Source organism: Conger conger, chromosome 4 (genome assembly GCF_963514075.1).
Source record: "Conger conger chromosome 4, fConCon1.1, whole genome shotgun sequence".
NCBI classification, from domain to species: Eukaryota; Metazoa; Chordata; class Actinopteri; order Anguilliformes; family Congridae; genus Conger; species Conger conger.
In genome coordinates, this window is record NC_083763.1 from 19,849,557 (window position 1) to 19,870,938 (window position 21,382).

At 38.7% G+C, this 21,382-nt stretch overlaps 1 protein-coding gene across 1 annotated transcript; it reads right to left on the reverse strand.

The window, feature by feature from the left end:
* Positions 1 to 397: 397 nt before the first annotated feature.
* LOC133127179 (BMP/retinoic acid-inducible neural-specific protein 3-like) lies at positions 398 to 13,469 on the reverse strand. The gene is made up of 7 exons (XM_061239869.1): positions 13,253 to 13,469; positions 9,718 to 9,908; positions 7,026 to 7,216; positions 6,438 to 6,543; positions 5,923 to 6,159; positions 4,332 to 4,554; positions 398 to 1,804 (listed from the first exon to the last, which is right to left on the reverse strand). The coding sequence occupies exons 1-7, from the start codon at positions 13,444 to 13,446 to the stop codon at positions 691 to 693; spliced, it is 2,256 nt and encodes a 751-aa protein (XP_061095853.1). The 5' UTR covers positions 13,447 to 13,469; the 3' UTR covers positions 398 to 690.
* Between the last annotated feature and the right edge of the window lie 7,913 nt (positions 13,470 to 21,382).

Here is a 21,382-nt window from a genome sequence, read left to right on the forward strand (position 1 = left end):
AAAAAAAATGTGGCTGCTGTTGACACCCACCCATAGATGGCAAGCACCCACCCTCTTGTAGTCCATTGCAAAGCAGGAAACTGGAACATGTGTAGTAATTTGGGTAATATCTCTACACATGTAGTGAGTTGGCTGAGAGCTCATTTTAATGACAGCTACTCATCTACAAATAAGAGAAAACCCCAGGGTGGTATTTACTTCTTAACACAGACCTGACAAAGATTAAACTGAGCTCAAATGTATCTATGTAACTTTTATTTAGCTATCAGTTTATATCTGACTGTTCATTTCAAGTATGCTGTTGCTGTGAACAGCCATAATAACTCACAAGAACTAATTCCACAATATATGATACTTTAATAACAATTAATCTACAAAATGTACTGACAGCACTAGTATTTCAAGTGTGAAAATTGTCACTGAAGCAACAGAACTTATAAAAACAACGTATAAAAACAAATATACTGTACACTGTATGTAATATACTGTACACCCCACACACCTTACTGCTTGCAGTACATACAAATAAGCATTTTCTTCTGAACAGGTTCATATAATTTGATATCTTACATTTATCTTTTATCTTTTTTTGACCACAGGCAGAGGATTCCTCTCCTGCTCAATGTATATAATACTTAAATGTTTAACAACACATACAGCCTCTTTAAGTATACTGCAATTGTGTCAGTGTTAGCTACAAAGTTTAGTGGTCTCATAATCCAGAGAGTTGGGCAGGCGCCTGCTGTATGCCTGCAGAGAGGAGTGGATCCTGGCCACCTCACTGGCTGTCAGTTTGAGTCGGTGCCGGAGTAGGCAGGCAAAGAGGTCCAACCTCTGTGGACCTGTCGGTGAGAGCCGGTTCACCCGGTCACGGATCTCCAGCAGCTGCAGCAGTGCAGAGTCCTGTGACCCCTGTGTGTAGGGATAATCCAGCTGCAGAATGAGATCTCGAATGGCCTCAGGGTCAAAGTGCATGCTGTAGCCAAACACTTGGATGCTGTTGATTTTCATGTAGCCCAAGTTCCTGGAGGGATCGATGATCTCCAGGGGCTCGTAGTATGAGCTGTCATTCCTGATACTGCTCTGTGCCCTGACACGGCTCCTCAAGTAGATATGAATGGTTTCAAAGAAGGTTTTCCACTTGTTACCCAGGGTCAAGGTCCAGTTATAGCACTCCAGGGGAAGGTGAAGCTTAGTTGGTTGCCAGTCAGGAAAATTGTTCTCACTTACAGGTATATACCAGCTCTCTGAGTGACTGCCACCAAAAGGGTTAATGTACAATGTTAGTACTGGCTCTAGTGTGCTGTTTTTAGTCAGGCATACCTGGAGGGATATACCCAGTAGCATATGTACAAGATTGGACTTGTACTTGTTGCTCTTTAAAGTAAGTAGCATACGTTTCCTCCAGGAAGGGTCGAACCAGCTGTTAAGGCGCATGTCATTGCTAATGAAAATGGCATGGACCTCAAGCCTCCTGTCTACCCTTTGCAACAGATATTTCAGCTCAAGATCCTGCAAGTCTGTTTCAAAAACCAGGTAGTTTTCAGTGGAGTCCGCAACCATGGGCTTGCAGGAACCTTGGCTCAGCATGTAGCCGGAGTTGCAGCTTCCACAGCGGGTGAGGTTGTCCGCAGCACACATATCACAGGCCTGTGCTTCCCCTATTGGGCAGGGCATGGGAAGCTGGCAGTTCTGCTCATATGCACAAATGCAGCTGTGTGTCTCCTCAGAAAATGAACCAAGCTGGTTGTTCTCTGAGCAGTACAGTAAGGACTGGAAGTAGTTTAACCAGTATGTCTGCATCCTAGAAAAATGATAAAAAAGTTCAAATAATTTATTTAGCGTTTAGAATATTTTTTGTAATAACATTTTTTTTTTTTAAACATTTTACTCATCAGTTATTAATCTGCAAACCACATAGCAGCATATTAATTGATTGGCTGTCTGAATTGGCTTAGTTGTGGTAAGATTATACCTGAAAAATAATAAGTACAGAATTATTGGCTCCGGAATTATTGGCACCCTTGATAAATATGCACAAAAACTGCTGTAAAAAAATAATACATTTAATTGAGTTTATTATTAAGTAGTGTGCTTTATTAATGAGTTTATGAAAACTTTATTAAAAGTCTTACATAATAATATATACACTCAGTGAGCACTTTATTCGGTATTTATTAGGCTTATTGTTTTTTACTTCTACTGCTGTAGCCTATCCACTAAAAGAGTTATGTGTTGCGTGTTCAGCGATGCTCTTCTGCATACCTCTGTTGTAATGTATGGTGGCTGATTAGATAATTGCATGAATAAGTAGGTGTAATAAAGTGCTCAGTGAGTGTATATATATTTCCCCAACTTATTGGCACCCCTGCTTTGTGCAAACACCCCTGGCAAAGTATTTTCCTACAATTTGATAAGGTTAGAGAAGACATTTGTAGGGATTTTCGACAATTCCAGAATAACTTTTCAGAATCATTGATATCTTTGGGACACCCCCCTCTTTGATGCATTCTTAGAATAATAATCCTGCTGGACAATCTACCTATGATTCCTAGTAGATGCAACCAGATTTTCTGCCAATATTTTCTTGTACTTGAATTAATTGAGCCATTGATCTTAAATAGTGCCCCTGGAGCACTGCCAGTTAAACACCTCCAAAACATCAATGACACACTGCCATATTTGACAGTAAGTATGAGGTGTTTCTCCTTGTATGCATTCTATTTTGTCGCCAAACATGTTGGTGTGTATGGCCAAAACGTTACATTTATGGCGAAACGTTAGATTTTAAAAATCATTTAACGACTCTTTCAGTCATAATTCCAATTAGATCTGGCAAACTGAAGATGCTTGGTTTTGTTTATTGTGCTCAACAAGGGCTGTCTTTGTGCTACCATTCCAAAGAGTTTGCTGATATTGAGGTGCCGATAACATTTTTTTTTTAGACTTGGTGACCCCAAGACACAACCAGTCTCTGCAATTCTTAAACTGTGATCCTTGGGTTACTTTTGGCATCCCTCCTTGCCATCGGTGGGGATAATATGCACTTGCATCCTCTTCCTGGCAAGTTTGCAACCATTTCATGTTTTACGTCTTTTATTTTTGCCCTAACAGTGCTAAGTGGTATTTTAACCATTTTTTTGTACCCATTGCCTGCCTTGTGATGGTCAATTACCATTTATATCTTCTGAATTGGCAGTCCTTTGGCTTTTCCCATGCTGATAGTTGACAAAGGGATTTTGCTTGCTTGTTACCTCATCTTTATAGTGAAACAGGAAGTGATGGAATGACACAATATAGTTCCTTTAAATTGTGATTAACTAAATTAAAGTAAAAATGTATTTTATCTACAATAATTGTTAGGGGATTAATAATTTTGGCACCTGTGGTTTCAGATTTTTTATTTATTACTAAATCAAAAACATTGATTCATGCGAGTAACTGTATTGAAATAAAAAATATATATTTTCCCGTATGTTTGAACATAAAACATTATATGCAGCCTTTTTTCTCTATTTTGATTAAGGGTGCCAATAATTCCAGAGCCCACAGTAAATAACGCATCAAGCAAACTTATGTAGACATATGATTGAAAAGAAACAATAAAAAACTCTATGTTTACAGTGTTTCTTGCAGCAGCTCAATACATGTAAAATTATAGGTAGATCTATGAATAAAGGTGCATATGTATACATTTCTACCTTTTTTTCCTGCCAAGCTGGGGCAAATTTCTTTAAAAAAAGAACATAACTGAAAATTAAAGCTGGCAGGCTGTCATTACCAGAAAACTATTTATATGTGTGTGTGTGTGTGTGTGTGTGTGTGTGCAAACATCCATCTATTATCTAACCCTTTAATTCCTGGGTTGCAGGGGTGCTGGAGCCTATCCCACCATGCATTGGGTGAGAGGTGGGAATACCCCTGGTTTCTGAGACTGCTGATACATTCTCAAACCACCCCGTCTACATGCTTTTCTGAATTGACTGTGACTACAACAGGAATACTTTCAGCAAGCTGAAAATACTTTCTGTTTTAAAGATTCAAATAAAGTCATAATTTCCCCCCAGAATTTGAGCATAATTCCAAGGAACATAAATCAATCACAAACTCTGCCTTTGTGTAAAGCATGGAACAAGAAGTGATGCCAAACGTATTCTTGATTTCAGTCCACTGAGATTTGTATGGAAGAGGAATGCATTCAGACCTGAGTAGTATTGTTACCAAATGCTGCATAACAAAACATTCTGTGGAAACATGGACCATTATCGTAGATTCAGTAAACAGTTCAATTTCTATGTTCTCCCAGCAGTAAGAACCTAAATTATGCTTACCTTTTCTTGGGTAATGTAATTTGTGGCTGTTTCTGACACCTCTTGCTCAGATTGAATAGCTTGTACACTACTCTTTGAGCCCTTCCAAACAGCCCATTCATGCTGCTCTCCATCTGCGCATAGCGGCGCTGAAATACACTGTCCATTGACCACAACTGCTGTATTGTTGAAATGTTTAGGAAATAATTTTGTGGGAGTCTGGCCAGGAACATTTTGAATTCATCTGTTGAAATTCAAAAGACATTTTTTAAACAATATAACAGAACAAAATATTACATAAAGCATGTGCAAAATGAAATTGTTTTTGAGTTTGTAACTTTTGATCACACAGCTCACAGCCACTTTGAGCTACTTTCTATAAGTGCATTAACACCTAGGATCTAAATTGGCCTAAATCTGCATTGATGGCCACATTTATGTGGAAGATATTCGCACTTCCTGCACTTTCATCCTTCTGTTAAAACTCAGAAAGTAATGATATTTTGAAAGTAGTAATCCATTATAATTTAACTTTCTTAATTTTTTACTTTTTAATTTCTTTCTTTGTATTAGTTACACAGCAAGGTGACCCCAATAATGATGCTTAAATATTAGTTGTGCTGTCTTCCATTACCTGTTACAACTGAAGTTTTAAAACCAGGGAAGGCAAGATATGATGAAGGCATGATTTCAAGTTAAAATAATATCCATGTTCTGCAATGACCATCTCAGCTCCAGACTTAAATCCAATCAAAGATTTGAGGTCTGAACTAAAGAGGGTCCATAAGCACAAACCCAAGGATATCGATGATTCAGAAAAGTTCTGCATAGAGCAATGGTCATAAATCCCCCCAAATCTGTTCTCTAACCTTATCACAAATGAAGGAAAAGACTAATTTAATGTCATTTAACAGGTGATGTGTGTAACATATTAGTTGAGATAATTAGGACCTTGAGAGTTAAAACTGTTAGTAGTCCTTCACAATCAACTGTATTTCATAATCAAACAAAACACATTACAAAAAGTACCATAAAGTTATATTAAAGTATTCAAAGAAGAATGAGGCATTATTTAATTCTAATGTACTATTACTAGCTTCATTCTTAACTGTTGCAGCGTGAATTTATCACACAAGGTTTTATATGGTTAGAAAAAACAAAGCAACAATACCATTAAAGAACAGCATGGGTAGTCTATATGTAAGAGTATCCAGGTCTCCCTCCATTCTGGAGAAACACTTTCTATTCCAGTGTATAAGGGACAAAACTGTGTGTTTTCCCTTCACAAAATGTACAGTATCATTATCAGTTTCTTGTTACAGTAACAGGACAGTATATTGGTATGGAATTGAACTATGATGGCCTTTTGGTCTACCATATGTAAAATTTGCCAGAAGGAAATTTATTTTCAAATGAATAGCATCTGTTTTGCAGCATTCAATGACTGCCTTAATAGGAAACCTTTTTAATGCATAGGGCTGTCTGAAATGTTTTAGCAATATTAATGAATTTATTCAAATACTTGAGATGGCCTTATGCTTATAAATCAATGGTACATATTTTCATATTTCATCTATTACTTATTCTTTTATTTTGAAGAATTTATCTTTACCTGAATCCTCAAATTCTTTATAAAGTGTGCTCCAGCTCTCAGTAATCCGAAGTAAGCTTTCCTCCATTGCTTGAATATCCATATAAGGACAGTTGCATTCTGGGAACTTGTGATTGCACTTGCACCAGCAATCATTATCTTTACATACAAAGTCACCCTCACCATTGCAGGCAATGTAACTGAGAGCAGCTTCTACAAAGCGGACTCTCAGGTAGTCTGGCAGAATAACCTGCAGACCTGGAATATGAAAAATAAAACCCACATATATGAAACAGTCTTTCATTCAAACTGGCACACTGCTGATACATTGGCACTTATCATATATAAATGCAACTTTACACTTGGATATTCATGAGAAATGCAAGCAGGACAATTTTCAGTTGGTAGTTGTTTATCATTAAATAGATCAGTTATTTACATTGCAACCAAGGTCTGCCATGCAGACATTAATGCTTAAACAATTTCCACTACCATATGTGTATCATAAATGCAGACATACACACATACTTTCATACCTTGTAAGTGAACTTTATTTTCAGGACTCTGTACCAGTACCGAACTAACAGAGTCAAGGTTGTCATAATTACTGCAACCAAGTGGGCCTGTTCTTGTTTCTGTTACCTGGGCAATGAAAAATATGATTTCATTATTTAAAGCAGGTGTTCTCAACCCTTTTCCGACAAATGCCCCCCCTAGGTCCCGATCTGAATAATAAAGTACTTTTTTATTATTATTACAGTTTACTAATGACCTACTATTGTATAATTCAAATGATTTTGTGTTGCTTTGTCTTTCCTTTGGGGGTGAGTACTCATGTGCCTGCGTGCAAGTGCCCACGTTTGTATGTATGGCACCCCACCCAGGCAAATAGCCACCAACCACCACTGACAGATACCATGTTATATATTAGCTCCGTTTTACATATTTACTCCTTGACATTGGTATCATGTTGATTAGTTATATGTATTGTGCACAACAAACAGAAAATGTTGACATTTAACATGGCCATGTGAACTAGATTGAAAACATACAAATACACATTCAAACAATACACATTATTTTCATGTTCAGGTAAGCTCAATATGACATTTGATGAATCATACCTTAATGGCAGTGGAGGCTATCTGGAGGTGGTGCAGCTTGCGCAGCGTGCTCTCTCTGTCAATGAAGTAGGAGGCCGCCAGCTGGTGGAGTGTCTCCAGTGTGACGGAAGTGCTGCTGTTAGAGTTGTCACTCCTCTCTGCTTTGAAACTCAGTTTTCTTTTGTCCACAAATATAGTTAAGGCCTCTTCTCCTGTGAATAAATGCATGTGTCAGAAATTGTGTTTGTATGTACACGGGGAGGAAGATCAATTGAACTGTGAAAGTGGCACAAACATATCCTTAAATTTCCATTAATTCAACTTAAGAGAGGATTAATAATTAGCACTGGAATGCCATGACAGAAGGACTGAAACCAGACTTTTTAAATAGGATGTTGGATGATGGTTTTATTTTAGCTTTACATCAGAATCACTTGTGAAATGGAACTGAAATATCTTTGATATGGCCTTTTTCTGGCAATTTAGTAAATTGCCTTGTCACTAAATGTATTTACAGACATTTTTACCTGAAATATTATTAATAAATTGACTTCATTCATTTATTTATACAGTGCCATTAAAAAGATTCCCTCTACCTGAACAAGCAGTTCATGTCTAAGTTAGGCAGGCTACACCTTTCCCTCCCCAACTCACAATCACTGTGATTAGCCTTAGACCGTAATGGCACTTATGTATAGATATCGTTACTTGTATAGGTATTGTTGTTTTTATTGGCTGTTGTTGTATTCTAGCTGCCAACAGTGGTATGCTAGTTTGAATGTTGATTGTACTCTTCAAGGGTTCTGAATTTCTGTATGTTTACACTAGGACTCGGAACTGTACTGTCCTCTCAGGTCTACTTTTGCACTTGTTCTTGGGATTGATTTGCACTTTGTTGTACGTCGCTCGGCGGTACGGATGGTGCAGTGGGTAGCACTGCCGCCTCACAGTAAGGAGGTCCTGGGTTCGAATCCCCGTCGGCCAGGGCCTCTCTGTGCGGAGTTTGCATGTTCTCCCCGTGTCTGCGTGGGTTTCCTCCGGGTACTCCGGTTTCCTCCCACAGTCCAAAGACATGCACGTTAGGCTGATTGGAGAGTCTAAATTACCCATAGGTATGACTGTGTGAGTGAATGGTGTGTGTGCCCTGCGATGGACTGGCGACCTGTCCAGGGTGTATTCCTGCCTTTCGCCCAATGTATGCTGGGATAGGTTCCAGCCCCCCTGCGACCCTGATCAGGATAAGCGGGTTCAGATAATGGATGGATGGATGGATGGATGGATGTACGTCGCTCTGGATAAGAGCGTCTGCTAAATACCACGTAATGTGATGTAATGTAAAGCAGTTTTCCAATGAAGAATGAGCTAAAATCCCCCACAGCAATATGAAAGACATATATCAAATTAAAGGAAGGTATTTGGTTGCAATCATTGCAAGGTGGTGCAACCAGTGATTAAGTTTAAGGAGGCAATTGCTTTTTCACAGGGGAGACATTTGATAAGTTGACAAATAACTATTTAGTGTGACAAATGAAATAATAGTGGAAATCAGGAAGGGTGCAAATACATTTTCATGGTACTGTAATTATTTACTTTTTCTACTTAATACTTAATTGCCCATATGTTACAAATTACATGCAATAGATTTGCAGGAACATTGATGATGTACATTCACTGCAAGGATGTTTAGTTTGGACACTTATAAAATATTGTTTAACGGTGTGGATGTTGTCTCTTGGATATTCTTGGACTCATAAGGGGACACCTACAGTAAGCAATGAACAGTGTGTGTGTGTGTGTGTGTGTGTGTGAGTGATCTTTCCATGAATATTCATATAAGTGTCAGTGCAGAGAACTAAGAGTATATGTATCCATTTTAAATACTGTTGATAAAACATTAATAAAATTTTGTAATGCAATTTGTTTTATTACTTGTCTACAGGTGAAGTGATCCTATATCTGATGATATTGAGCATTATGTGAATATAACGTGCTTATAGTCATTTAATAACATCAACTCTGTAGCTCTGCTGATGCACTTTTATTTAATTTTTTTTAACTATTATAAAATGCCAGTATTGGCGATGTGGTAATAACTATATTCCGCGTGGTATTGGTCACTTCATCATGGACGTCAATCTGTCAAAGTCGCAAAAGTATCGGTTGTCGAAGTGTATCCTTCTTTGCCGAACCATTGTTTTTTTTTTCAGTTTGATGCTGCTATCACTGTCACATCTGTGTTTTCCGGTCAGAAGTGGAGAATCTGAATCTTGATTTTGGCGAAGATCAGTTTCTGTCACTGAGTAAGATAGAGGGAGGGAAGTGGATGGGGCCATGGGTTCAGTCCTCATGGGAGATGTAATAACATGTAGTATCATCACAAATTGACTTAAGTATTACAGATTCCTTTTGTAAACTACAATATTTATTTTATAGAAAATTCCAAACGAAATATAACCCGCCTAATTGAGTAGTAAGAGTGAAAGAGTTACACACCATTGATGAAGTCTACCCGGGTTTGGCAGGTGTTAATTTCAAGCCCTAATGGGATATTTCAGATGACTCACTGAAGAGACAAATGAAAATAACAAGAGCTTGTGAAATGACATTTTTGCTGATGGCACAATATTTTTTCACAGATGGAGACATCAAACTAAATTAGGCCTTTCATATATTCTCTATAACATTTTTCAAAGTACTTTGGAATACACTGTACCTCCAAGTGTTGCTGACAGTAAGAAATGAGTCCCATATTTTTTAATGAGGTTTTCCGTAATCAGCTGGGTGGTTGGTCGTCGTCCTAGAAGTTGTATGTTTCGGATAAATTCAGGAGTGAGGGGCAAAGGGGAGTCCAGGAAGTCTCTCTGTTCCACAGCCAAGTTATTCACTTTCCACCTCCCAAACTCTCTATGGCAAAAGGAAACATGGCTGCGAGTAAACAAGTGTCACTTGTTATCTTTATCTCTGTTGGGGATAGCAAGAACTCACTGAAATGAGTGGCAGTTATTGGATAAATTCTAAACTAAGCCATGCTCAAAGTGCACAGCTGACAGATACTTTGCTTAATAATGAACCATTCCAGCAATGTTTTCTGACAGCTGTAGGGTTGAACAGTTGGTTTTAATTATTCAGTTTTATTTCCTTATTTATTGATCAGTGTAGTCCACCATATCGACATGTCCATACACAGCTCATTGACAAGATAGCTGACAACATTCCTAAAATAATCACACCATCCTAGTTTCTTGTTGTATATCTTAAATTACCATAACCATTTCAGATTATACATTGTGAGTCACACTATGATCAATGATTCTGAATATCATTCAGTTCAAGGGTATTCTTCATGCAAAATTGTCATGCAGGCACTTACTCTTTCTTCATTGAACACGTACACAGGATAGACACTCACAAATGAGTGGGTGCTGCCATAAAGCTTGTCAGAAGTAATCAAAAGAGGTCTGGCAACCTTCTGTGAATGTGATGGATGGTAGGAGAGTGGCCTTTCTAAAGGGTATATATCAAATTCAATCTGGAATCTGGAATTTCAATGTTTGACCAATTCAATGTTTGACCAATGCAATTCAATTCATTTCTGCAGAAACCCATTTTCTACATCCACAATTTTACATATTTGTGGTTGGAAATATAAATGCAAATTTCTTTGGCCATGGATACCCATGAATAGGTATTTATCATTTTTAATGAGATAAAATCAAAATTAAAGTTGAAAACAAATTCAACACCAGTATTTTTTCTGTATTATATCATTGTTTTATGCAAATATGAATGTCTGCAATGGACACTGGAATTTTTACATTTTCATTTATTTGAGAAGCAAATGGAAGGTGACTTGCAAGTATTTACATCATGGAAATGTAGGAGGTAAAAGCCCCTTTTGCCATTCCCTCCTTAGCACTATAATTGTCCTTTGTGTTATCTTTAAAGGAGCTTTTTTCCAGTTCAGCTTATTTGGATTAAATGCTTAAATTATGCGTGTAGGTATTTTTAAAATCACAGTCAGTGTAGCCGTTTCCTAAATATGTGGCAAAACTTCAAAACAAATCAAAACAAACACGTCCAGTGATGTCACTGGAGAATTCCATGGGTGGCATTCAAGCCTGTCAGCTAAACAAGCCTGTCAGCTAAACTGTTGATACCTTTTATACCAGGTTTACATGCACCCTGGTGTCTATGACAAATATCAATCTTTTAGTGATACTACGCATGACATTTCCAATCTTCACAAGGCACATAGAGCCTTCATTGCAGTTTTGAAAATGATAACACTGTCCAAGATTCTCCAGAGCAATTTATTTTAAAAAATTATTTCCCTCAGAGAGCTCATTAAAATTCTTTCAAATTCAATCAAGGAGAATGGTGGAAAATTGAAAGAGGAAATAGATGGTGCACTTTCCTTCCAGGGATATTGGTATTACATATCACTGTGGCTAAAAGAACCACTTGTGGTAATTCATCTTCCCCATGCCATCAGGGATCATTAGACTTCAGAGCTAGGGAGCCAAACCCTGTATGAGAAACATTGCATATGAAAATGATATTGTCAGTTTTAATCTTTCCGCATTCATTTTGCTTGGAAATTATTCATCATCAGGGGAATAGATTATGTCAGAGAGTAAGAGGATTTGAAGGAAACACGGGAATATTGTTTGCTGTTTGGAGCATATTGTGTTCATTGGGGATCTAAATTGACAGTGTGATACTGGTTATTTTCTTGTCATCAGCAGTGCATGGTGCCTTCCACATGTTGGCAGATACTAATACAATGAGGGATAGAAAGAAATTAAGGGCAGAAAACTGGACGGTTAACAGAACAACACAGTAGGGAGCAAATATATACTTCAATTGTCAGTAGTCTAAGTTCCTGTCAATGCTGAAGCCAGGAGCAGTTTTTTCTCCTAAAAACTGATTTCTATGCTTTACACAGTTGTCTTTGTAATACAGATATACATACGAAAATAAATCCAATTAAATAAGTGCAGCAGATGTTGTGCAAAACATCTGCTACACTTGAACATTATGTTGTCATAAATTAAAATGGCTAGCTAATCAATTACATCACATTGATGTGAAATGTAATAATAAAAAGCATATCACATCAAGGGTGGGTAACCCTGGTCCTCGGGAGCCACCAGATGTGCCGGTTCTATAGTTATCCAGCACTTCCCTTCACTGTCAACAGTTCATGACACAGTTAACTCAACTGAACTGGCTTCCTGGCTCAAAGCTGCTTGCTGATATTAAGGTGGGTATAAAAAGCTGTGGCTCTCCCAGACCAGTACTGCCCACCCAGGTATTAACTGCTTAATGTCACTCTAATGAAGTTTCAAATTAAACAAATGATAATCTACCCAAATCAATATTTCATTTTATCTAACCTTTAGATGTTGGCATGTAGATTAAGTGTACATTTTGGCTACTGATGAGTTTATACAGAGCAGGAACATGCATAAATCATTGATCAGGATTTTTCAAATGAAAATGGCGGAATAATAGTATTATTAATTAAGGGATGTTCTACTCTTGAAACGCCCATGCACAGCTTTGCAGTTTTCACTACCCTCCCAAAGGATATGTTGATGCAGCACAGTAATAGTTATTCAATCACTAGGGGTTGAAACAATTAATCTTTGAACGGACATGGCATTACTTTGATATTGCAGTATTAGAGGATGCTTCATAGGAAGACAATTACAAATCAAGAGTGTACCAATTGCAAAAATACCTATTTAACATAGAGGAGAGCGGGGTAAGTGTCATAGGTACGTTGTCACACTGTTCATTTCAACAAAACAAGAGGCACTACCTCAAAAATTGAACAGCCATTTTGTGTGACTTCAGGTCAACTTCTTGTTTACATTTGATTTACAAACTGTTAAGCTGTGTCACCTCCTGAGCTATTTATGCAGATATGAATGTGTCCAATCAGTTATTTTTGTATTTGAAGATATGATCACTATACCGGTGTACTTATTAAAACTAGCTCACCTCTGTATGTATGACTCTAGGTGTAGTCACAGAATCAAAGCTCTAAACCAGTGACACTAAAATTTGGCCCTTGGGTCCAATAATACTGCTGGTTTTCAGTTGAATTTCTGTCCATCCAGTGATATTATTCAAACAATTAACTATCAAAAAAGAAAACCAGTATTGACTTCAAAGAAGTTGGATTGTATAATCTGTCCTCAACACATTTGAATGGTTCACTCTCCTGGATAGCCTCTACAAACCTGTATATTTTGTATCTGGTAGAGAAGCCCAGTCGGTTCCTTTCTACAAAGTCGGTGTACTCTTGACAGTGGTGGAACGGGCCCTTATCGGAGAGGAGCCAGTCCAGGGGCCCCCTGGCCCTGAGATCAGAGAGGCTGGCAGTAACCATAATCCAGCATTGAAGGCTCAGTATTAAGAACTCCCATATAGCCATCAGAGAGAGAGAGAGAGAAGGTCAGCACTGACACTCTGCTGCTAGATGACACCTCCACTGGGAACCTGGGATCCTCATTCTCTCCAATTTCCAGCACCTGAAGACACATATACACAAACACACATGCATACACAAACACACACACACACACACACACACACACACACCCACATCAACACATCAAACAGCCAATTAGGGAGCTGTTTCCCTCAAGCCTTGAAACCTACTTGAGAACCATAGGGAGATCTTTTTTACACAGTGAGGAAAATATTATTATACATATACGTACAGCATATGAGAGCTATCGACTACACAGTGCAAAAGCAGACTGAAAAATATCTTCTTATAGTCTGAACTTCTGGCTTACTCCAAACCTTCTAAGAAAATTCTCATGAGCAAAATGAGGAATACAGTACATAGAGCCAATAATATTGCCATCAATTAATGTTTGAAATTAATCTAGGGACTTCAAACCACTGTTTTGGACCAATGTATTTTTTAAGTGTATCACTTTGCTATATTTATTTATTTAATTAAATTAGTGCAACTCACTGATTGTGTACCCTCCTCAATTTGACCCCATCCAGTGACATCTCTTAAAAAACAGTTAACTTTTTTTTCATCTTGATACTGCATGATTTTTTAAATGTTCTATTTTGGTGGGATTAAATACTAAACATGCAATAAACATAATATTATGTTTTCACACGTTCTGTACCAACTTTGCATGTGTTGTATGGGCTTATTTCAACCCTTTGTTGAGAAGTCTTTCAACTTCATGATTACTCACTTCTTTCAAAAAAATTAAAAAAAACTACAATAGCCTTTGAACATAACGAACATATGAAGAGAATGTATTGAAAAACTATATTTATGAAATGATCTGTGGTAGGCTACTTTCTTTGAAGACAGTTGTGTATTGCCCTCTTTTCTGATATACAAGGATTGCTGGGAAACATGCCTGTATATGCCATGTTGTTGTCCAATGTAAGTGCCAATTTTGTGTGATGATGCTGAATTATGTAATTACGTAGTTTTGAACAAATTTGAACATCAGCTAGTTAGGGAGGAAAATCCATAACAACACAACAACGGATAGCTAGAGAAAATGGACCAGCAGAAAAGGTAGCCAAGTTGTCAAAGTCGGATGGGTGCCCTGCTGAAAAAACAGCTCACGCTAGGTTTCGAAACAGCTGGTAGCTGGTTGACCAGTTCAGATCAGCTCCATATCCAACATGGTTTGACCAGCTCAAAGCTATGTTTTGAAACAGCCCGTAGCCAGTCATTTCAAGGACCCTTATTAACTACACAAGGATGCCTTCCCTTAAGTGTGTAGACTGTTGCTGTGGGTATCAAATCGTAGCTATGCCCCTGAATAGAACTGTATCTACCTTCCATAAAAGATATGAATATGAATAATTAATTTAAAAAATAAATATAGTAAAGTGACACTAAAAATACACTGGTCCTAAAACATGATTTGAAGCCCTAGATTGAAACATTTATTGACGGCATATACTGTCATTTAATGCAACACTTGGATTGCAAGACCCACACATGGTTCATATGGGTTGACAAGGCCTTGCTCCCTATATGTAATGTGCAGATAAGTAGATACAGAATGTGAAAACACTGGCCCACTCTCAGAACAATGTATTTTGCTGTAAGTACACCAGATTTAAAAGCTTGGGTTTTACTACATGACATGTAATTCTTCACTAGAGACATCCACACACGCTCCTGCATATGAATTAGTCAGGGCTTCAGTACAGGACTTATTGCTCAGCAGGACACCAACGGCGAATCACAGTTGTTCACAGTGGTGTTCTGTGCAACATGATGAAGAGACTACACATCTGAAAGATCACACATACATCCCTGTGGACAATCTCAACACAGAAGGGGATTACTTTACCCAAGAAACACTCATTATATGGACAGTAGCACAAATTTGGTTCTTTTGGCTTCGTACTCCAGCACATTAGATTTGAGATGAATGGTGTTAAAGTGCCAAATATGACTGTCATCTTTAATTTGAAGGTATTTATGTCCATATTATGTCCAGTACCTACAGCAGCCATACATGCCCACACTATAACACCCCCCACTATCATGTTTCACAGATAAGGGGGGTGCTATGGTTCTTTGGCAGTACCTTTCAGCCACCAGACTTTGCTCTTGCCATCACTCAAGTCAATCTTGTCTTGCTTTTGTCTCATCTCTCCACAAGACCTTTTTTCCAGAACTTTTTTCCAGAACGGTTTGCAGTGCGACTCCTGTAGATCAGTTCTGCAGGAAATAGGCACTGCCACATCCACACCTGCCTCCTGAAGAGTGTTTCTGACCTTTCAGAGAGGTGTTTGAGGGTTTTTCTTCATTATGGCAAGAATTATTTGGTCATCCACTGGAGAAGTCTTCCTAGACCTACCAGCCCCATCACAAATACTGAGCTCATCAGTGCCCTCTCTTCTTAAAGATGTTCCGTTACAGTTTATTTTGATAAGCTTATTCTTTGGCTCTATGTTGACAAATGGCAATAACAGACTCCAAAAACAATCACAAGCTTAGAATCAAGACTAGCCAACTGGCTAATTACTATTGGTCCTCTTTTAAAAAGGGATGTAATTCCTTCACTGATCATGCAATACAGATGTAAATACCAAAGGAAATCTGAATGAATTAAAGGGGACAGTCTACACTGTAACATCATATTCATGGTTTCATTAATTCAATGTATGAAGTACAGTGCCAAAAGAACAGAAAATGTACCACTGTCCAAATACTTACAGACTGCACTGTATACAGTATACAAGTATACATTTCCTGCTTAACCATCATAGTGTAATGGATTAAAAACTGCAGGGTAGCTGGAGGACTGAACAGGGAACTATGCTTCTAACTACAGGTCGGAGCTGCCGTTACAGCCATACAACTTAGCAATGGTGTTCTCCAAGACCACTAGGCTTGGTACTATTTAGCTTTTAGCCAAACTAAGCAGTTGGTACACTTTAGTGGTATTTGTTTACTGAAGTTGTACGAATGACACAAATACAAGACCAATTTGCAACAGTGTATTTGCTGAATTGGCTATTATTTGATTAATAACAGTGGGTTTCTTATGAATCATTTCTCATGTATTACTGCCAAAACAACAACTAAAAATTGCATTCACTTTTCATTAATTCATTTCCAAATTAACCAGTCTAGGCGAAATGTGCTCCAGTGAACACATTTTGTGGACACCGATACATTTTTAATCTTTTTTAATTAGGCTTCTTTATCATGTTGAAAGGTGCCAGGCAATTGTCAGCATGGTGTACAAGACCATCTTGCAGTGTGTTATTCAATCAATGAGCATTCCTGCAGGCATCTTTGTTCTAATGCTCTAATCAGTCAACCAATCTGTCTGCATACTGCTTGCTTCTAGCACATGTCATACAGATCTCTGAACAAGGGTAGCTTCAGAGATGTCTGTTTTCTTATTATCATAAAATAACAGGAGATGCACCAAAGGCTTATAAATGCCATACCCAGATCTATGTAACACAAACTATTTGCCCATCTGGAATATTGCATTTGCAAGAATTGCATCAGTGTTTTATGGGGGCGACATGGCTCAGGCAGTAAGAGCAGTCGTCTGGCAGTCGGAGGGTTGCCGGCTCGATCCCCCGCCCAGGCTGTGTCGAAGTGTCCCTGAGCAAGACACCTAACCCCCAAATGCTCCTGACGAGCTGGTCAGCGCCTTGCATGGCAGCCAATCGCTGTCGGTGTGTGAGTGTGTGTATGAATGGGTGAATGAGAAGCATCAATTGTACAGTGCTTTGGATAAAGGTGCTATATAAATGCCAACCATTTACCATTTATGAATGACTCATTAATGTGTGGACCTTTATCTAAGGATAGATGTTCTGTATGCATACCTGATCACACTGAGTATACCTGTTTAAGACAGTGTTTCAGTCATTTATTTTACTTAATCTCATATCACCATTTTACATTTTAATTCAGCTATACCGCTGCCTACAAATCATAATCAGGGTTCATAAATGGTAGCTTGGTAATGAGGGAAACCTGTCGTGGTTCGCTCTGACAAAATACAGCATGGAAGCCAGACTGCAGTGGTTCATTACAGCTCTTCTCGAGGAATTCTTTGAAAAGAATCATGCATAATTCAGAATCAGGAACATGAGTTCAGCAGTTCAAGAGTGTCAAACAGCATTATCAAAGCAACAATATTTATGTATTTATTTATTTGTCTGTTTGTTTGTTTGGGGGGGAGCATTTATATCAATAGCAAGCTAGCTGAGTCATTATGAAAATGCAAATGAATAAAACCGAAACTTGGCAATGTCTGGAATGTTACAGTGGTAAGAGCACATGGATAAAAATAAACAAGCAAAATGAGTTAGAGTTTGTAAGACTGATGTAGAAAATAAGCTTCAATTATGTTTTGAAGATTTCATGCTGGGTGGTATGCAATTATGATAACTGACTACATAACATAATGCCAATTAACAATTGTATGGTGCTTGCAGACAAAATTACAATTATGGTAGTTTGATTACATTTAACTGTCACTGAACTTGAGCCTGAGATGCTCACACCTGACATAAGTGATACTGTAGCAACACACTCTTGGTGAAGCTGGCACAACGCAATAACCCTCTCATTTCATAGTCCTTCATAATGGATATCGTGGATATTGCACAATAAACAAGAACATCACTGCCCTCCACAAAAATCCTTTCAGGGGTTTAGATCTGTTGCTTTGGGGACTGGCAAGAATGGCTCAGACAGTTTGCTGCTCTCAGTTAAACTGGGTGGCCTTAACAGACAGCACCAATCTCATTTTCAAACCAAATTTGCAAGCGTAAAATATCCCGAAAATATGTAGCCTAATATAGAACATCTCTTAATTCAGACACTGGCAATGTCAAGCACCTTTCTTTCCAATCACTGTGTGTAAAACGGGGGAAATCGGATGAATAGTATGGAATACGTGTTTTACACTATTTTATAGTCGTTTCTTTTAAATCACTTACTTAATCGTGATCTGCATCTTAATTTTTAATTCATTTGCCGCGTGGCTTAAGCCAATATTATAATATAAACCAATATTTAAGCATACGTGGAATGCAAGTTTGATTTGTCTGTGGCTAAGGTCACACAACATACAACTACACCAAAAAGTCGCAGTGAATATCTTAAAATGCATAGATAACACTACGACCCTAACGAAATGTAGTGTAACGCGTGCATCCTGAAATTTCAGACTGCGTAGGAAACATTCATGTCATATGTTATTGTGTAAGTTCGCAATCGCGAATAATTACCACACTAAGCTTAGAATCACAAATTTAATTGTAGAGTTAGTCATTCAGAACAACTGTCTCTACAGGTATCACTACGCGCTAATGTTGAATTATAGTCAGTGTAGCGTTACAGTAAATTGGACCAGATCTTTTGAATAAAGCACCCCCTACAAAGACGATAATTATGCTGTTGTATGTAATCGTTATAAGAAACATCGCAACTTACCGCGAACCATTTCATAACATGGGCTGCTGTAGCATGAAGGGCAAGCATGCAGCTGATGATAGGGTCCCATTATCTTGCGCGTTCAGTTGAACCGTTTGTACAAAAATATATATCTAAAAACAGATAATTATTTTCTCTAGCGGACCTTAAAGCAGCAATATCTTCCAATACTGCTAAACATGCATCAAACTCCATCCAAATGAAATCGGTGAAAGTTGGTAGGCGCCGTGCAAAACATATCTCTATATTGCTCTAGTCCACCCAGTAACTTGTGGAAAAAATATCTGTGCAATTAAATAAGGTTATCCATGTATAAACATCCGTTCGGATGCAGATGCATTGACCTTTTTGACATAGCCTAATCTTTATCAAATAAAATGATCCATATAGAGAAAAGGAAACGCTTTCACAATGAATCTGTAGAATACACGCGCTTCTTTCCAAAAAAGAAACCGAAGCCCCCCCAAAAAAACATAACCAATCAGAATCAAAATGCAATTTTGTAATTCAACGCGGCATGCAGGTACAAGTACGCAAGTACATTTCACACTGGTGAAATAATCTTTTATAAAGTCAGTACTACCACCCAGCTCCGTTGACCCTTCTTCTCTGCATCACCGTCTGTGCTAGCCCAGGAGGTAGCTACATCTTAAGAGGGACAGGCAGACTCAGACGTCTTGATTACATATATTGCCCGCTCACATACCCACATGCGTAAAATTCTAATAGCTCCGTGTAATTGCGTTTTGGATCACATCGTTCCTTCAATCTCATTCTTTTCAAAAGAAGACGTGATGGTGCTTTCTAAATAAGACATTTTTAAACAAATTATCGGGTTACATAGGGGGCAATACTTGAGTGCACGTTTACTGGAGTATGCATATTTGCCTCCAGTGTCTTCACTAAATGATTTTAATTTGGCTTTCAGTTCTCGTTTGTTAATTCGTGTACCGATTCGAGATGTTCCGAGATGTCCGAGTGCAACTTTAATAAGGCGTGCAGGTTCTTCCTGTACAACATCTGGAGAATCCAACCCTTTCTCACCACCTACTCCACTCAGCTCCTTGTCCAAGCAATGGTCCTGTCCCGCCTGGACTATTGCAATTCTCTGCTGGCATTCACATGTCACCCCCCTACTCAGCAACCGCCACTGGCTACCTGTTATGGCTCGCATCAAATTTAAAACTATGGTGCTTGCGTACCAGGCAGTTAAGGGATGAGCCCCTATATATATTCAATCACTCATCAAGACCTATGCACCAGCATGACCCCTCCGTTCTGCCACTCCGTGCCATCTGGCGCCTCCCCCTCGCCACACCTGCACTTCCCGCTCACAACTGCTGTCTGTCCTGGTCCCATGGTGGTGGAATGACCTCCCGGTGGATGTCAAAACGACAGAGTTTCTGACCTCTTTCAAGCGCAGACTGAAGACTCATCTCTTCAGGCTACACCTTTCCCTCCCTAACTCACCACCATGATTAGCCTTATATACAGTGCATCCGGAAAGTATTCACAGCGCTTCACTTTTCCCACATTTTGTAATGTTACAGCCTTATTCCAAAATGGAATAAATTAATTTTTTTCCTCACAATTCTACACACAACACCCCATAATGACAACATAAAATAGTTTTTTTTTTTTTTTTTGCTAATTAATTAAAAATAAAAAACTAAGAAATCACATGTACATAAGTATTCACAGCCTTTGCCATGAAGCTCAAAATTGAGCTCAGGTGCATCCTGTTTCCACTGATCAACCTTGAGATGTTTCTACAGCTTAATTGGAGTCCACTTGTGGTAAATTCAGTTGATTGGACATGATTTGGAAAGGCACACACCTGTCTATATAAGGTCCCACAGTTGACAGTGCATGTCGGAGCACAAACCAAGCATGAAGTCAAAGGAATTGTCTGTAGACCTCCGAGACAGGATTGTCTCGAGGCACAAATATGGGGAACGGCTGCTTTGAAGGTCCCAATGAGCACAGTGGCCTCCATCATCCGTAAATGGAAGAAGTTCGGAACCACCAGGACTCTTCCTAGAGCTGGCCGCCTGTCTAAACTGAGCAAACGGGGGAGAAGGGCCTTAGTCACGGAGGTGACCAAGAACCTGATTGTCCCTCTGTCAGAGCTCCAGCGTTCCTCTGTGGGGAGAGGAGAACCTTCCAGAAGGACAACCATCTCTGCAGCAATCCACCAATTAGGCCTGTATGGTAGAGTGGCCAGACGGAAGCCACTCCTTAGTAAAAGGCACATGGCAGCCTGCCTGGAGTTTGCCAAAAGGCACCTGAAGGACTCTCAGGCACTGCTCATCACCTGGCCAATCACCTGGCCAATACCATCCACAGTGAAGCATGGTGGTGGCAGCATCATGCTGTGGGGATGTTTTTCAGCAGCAGG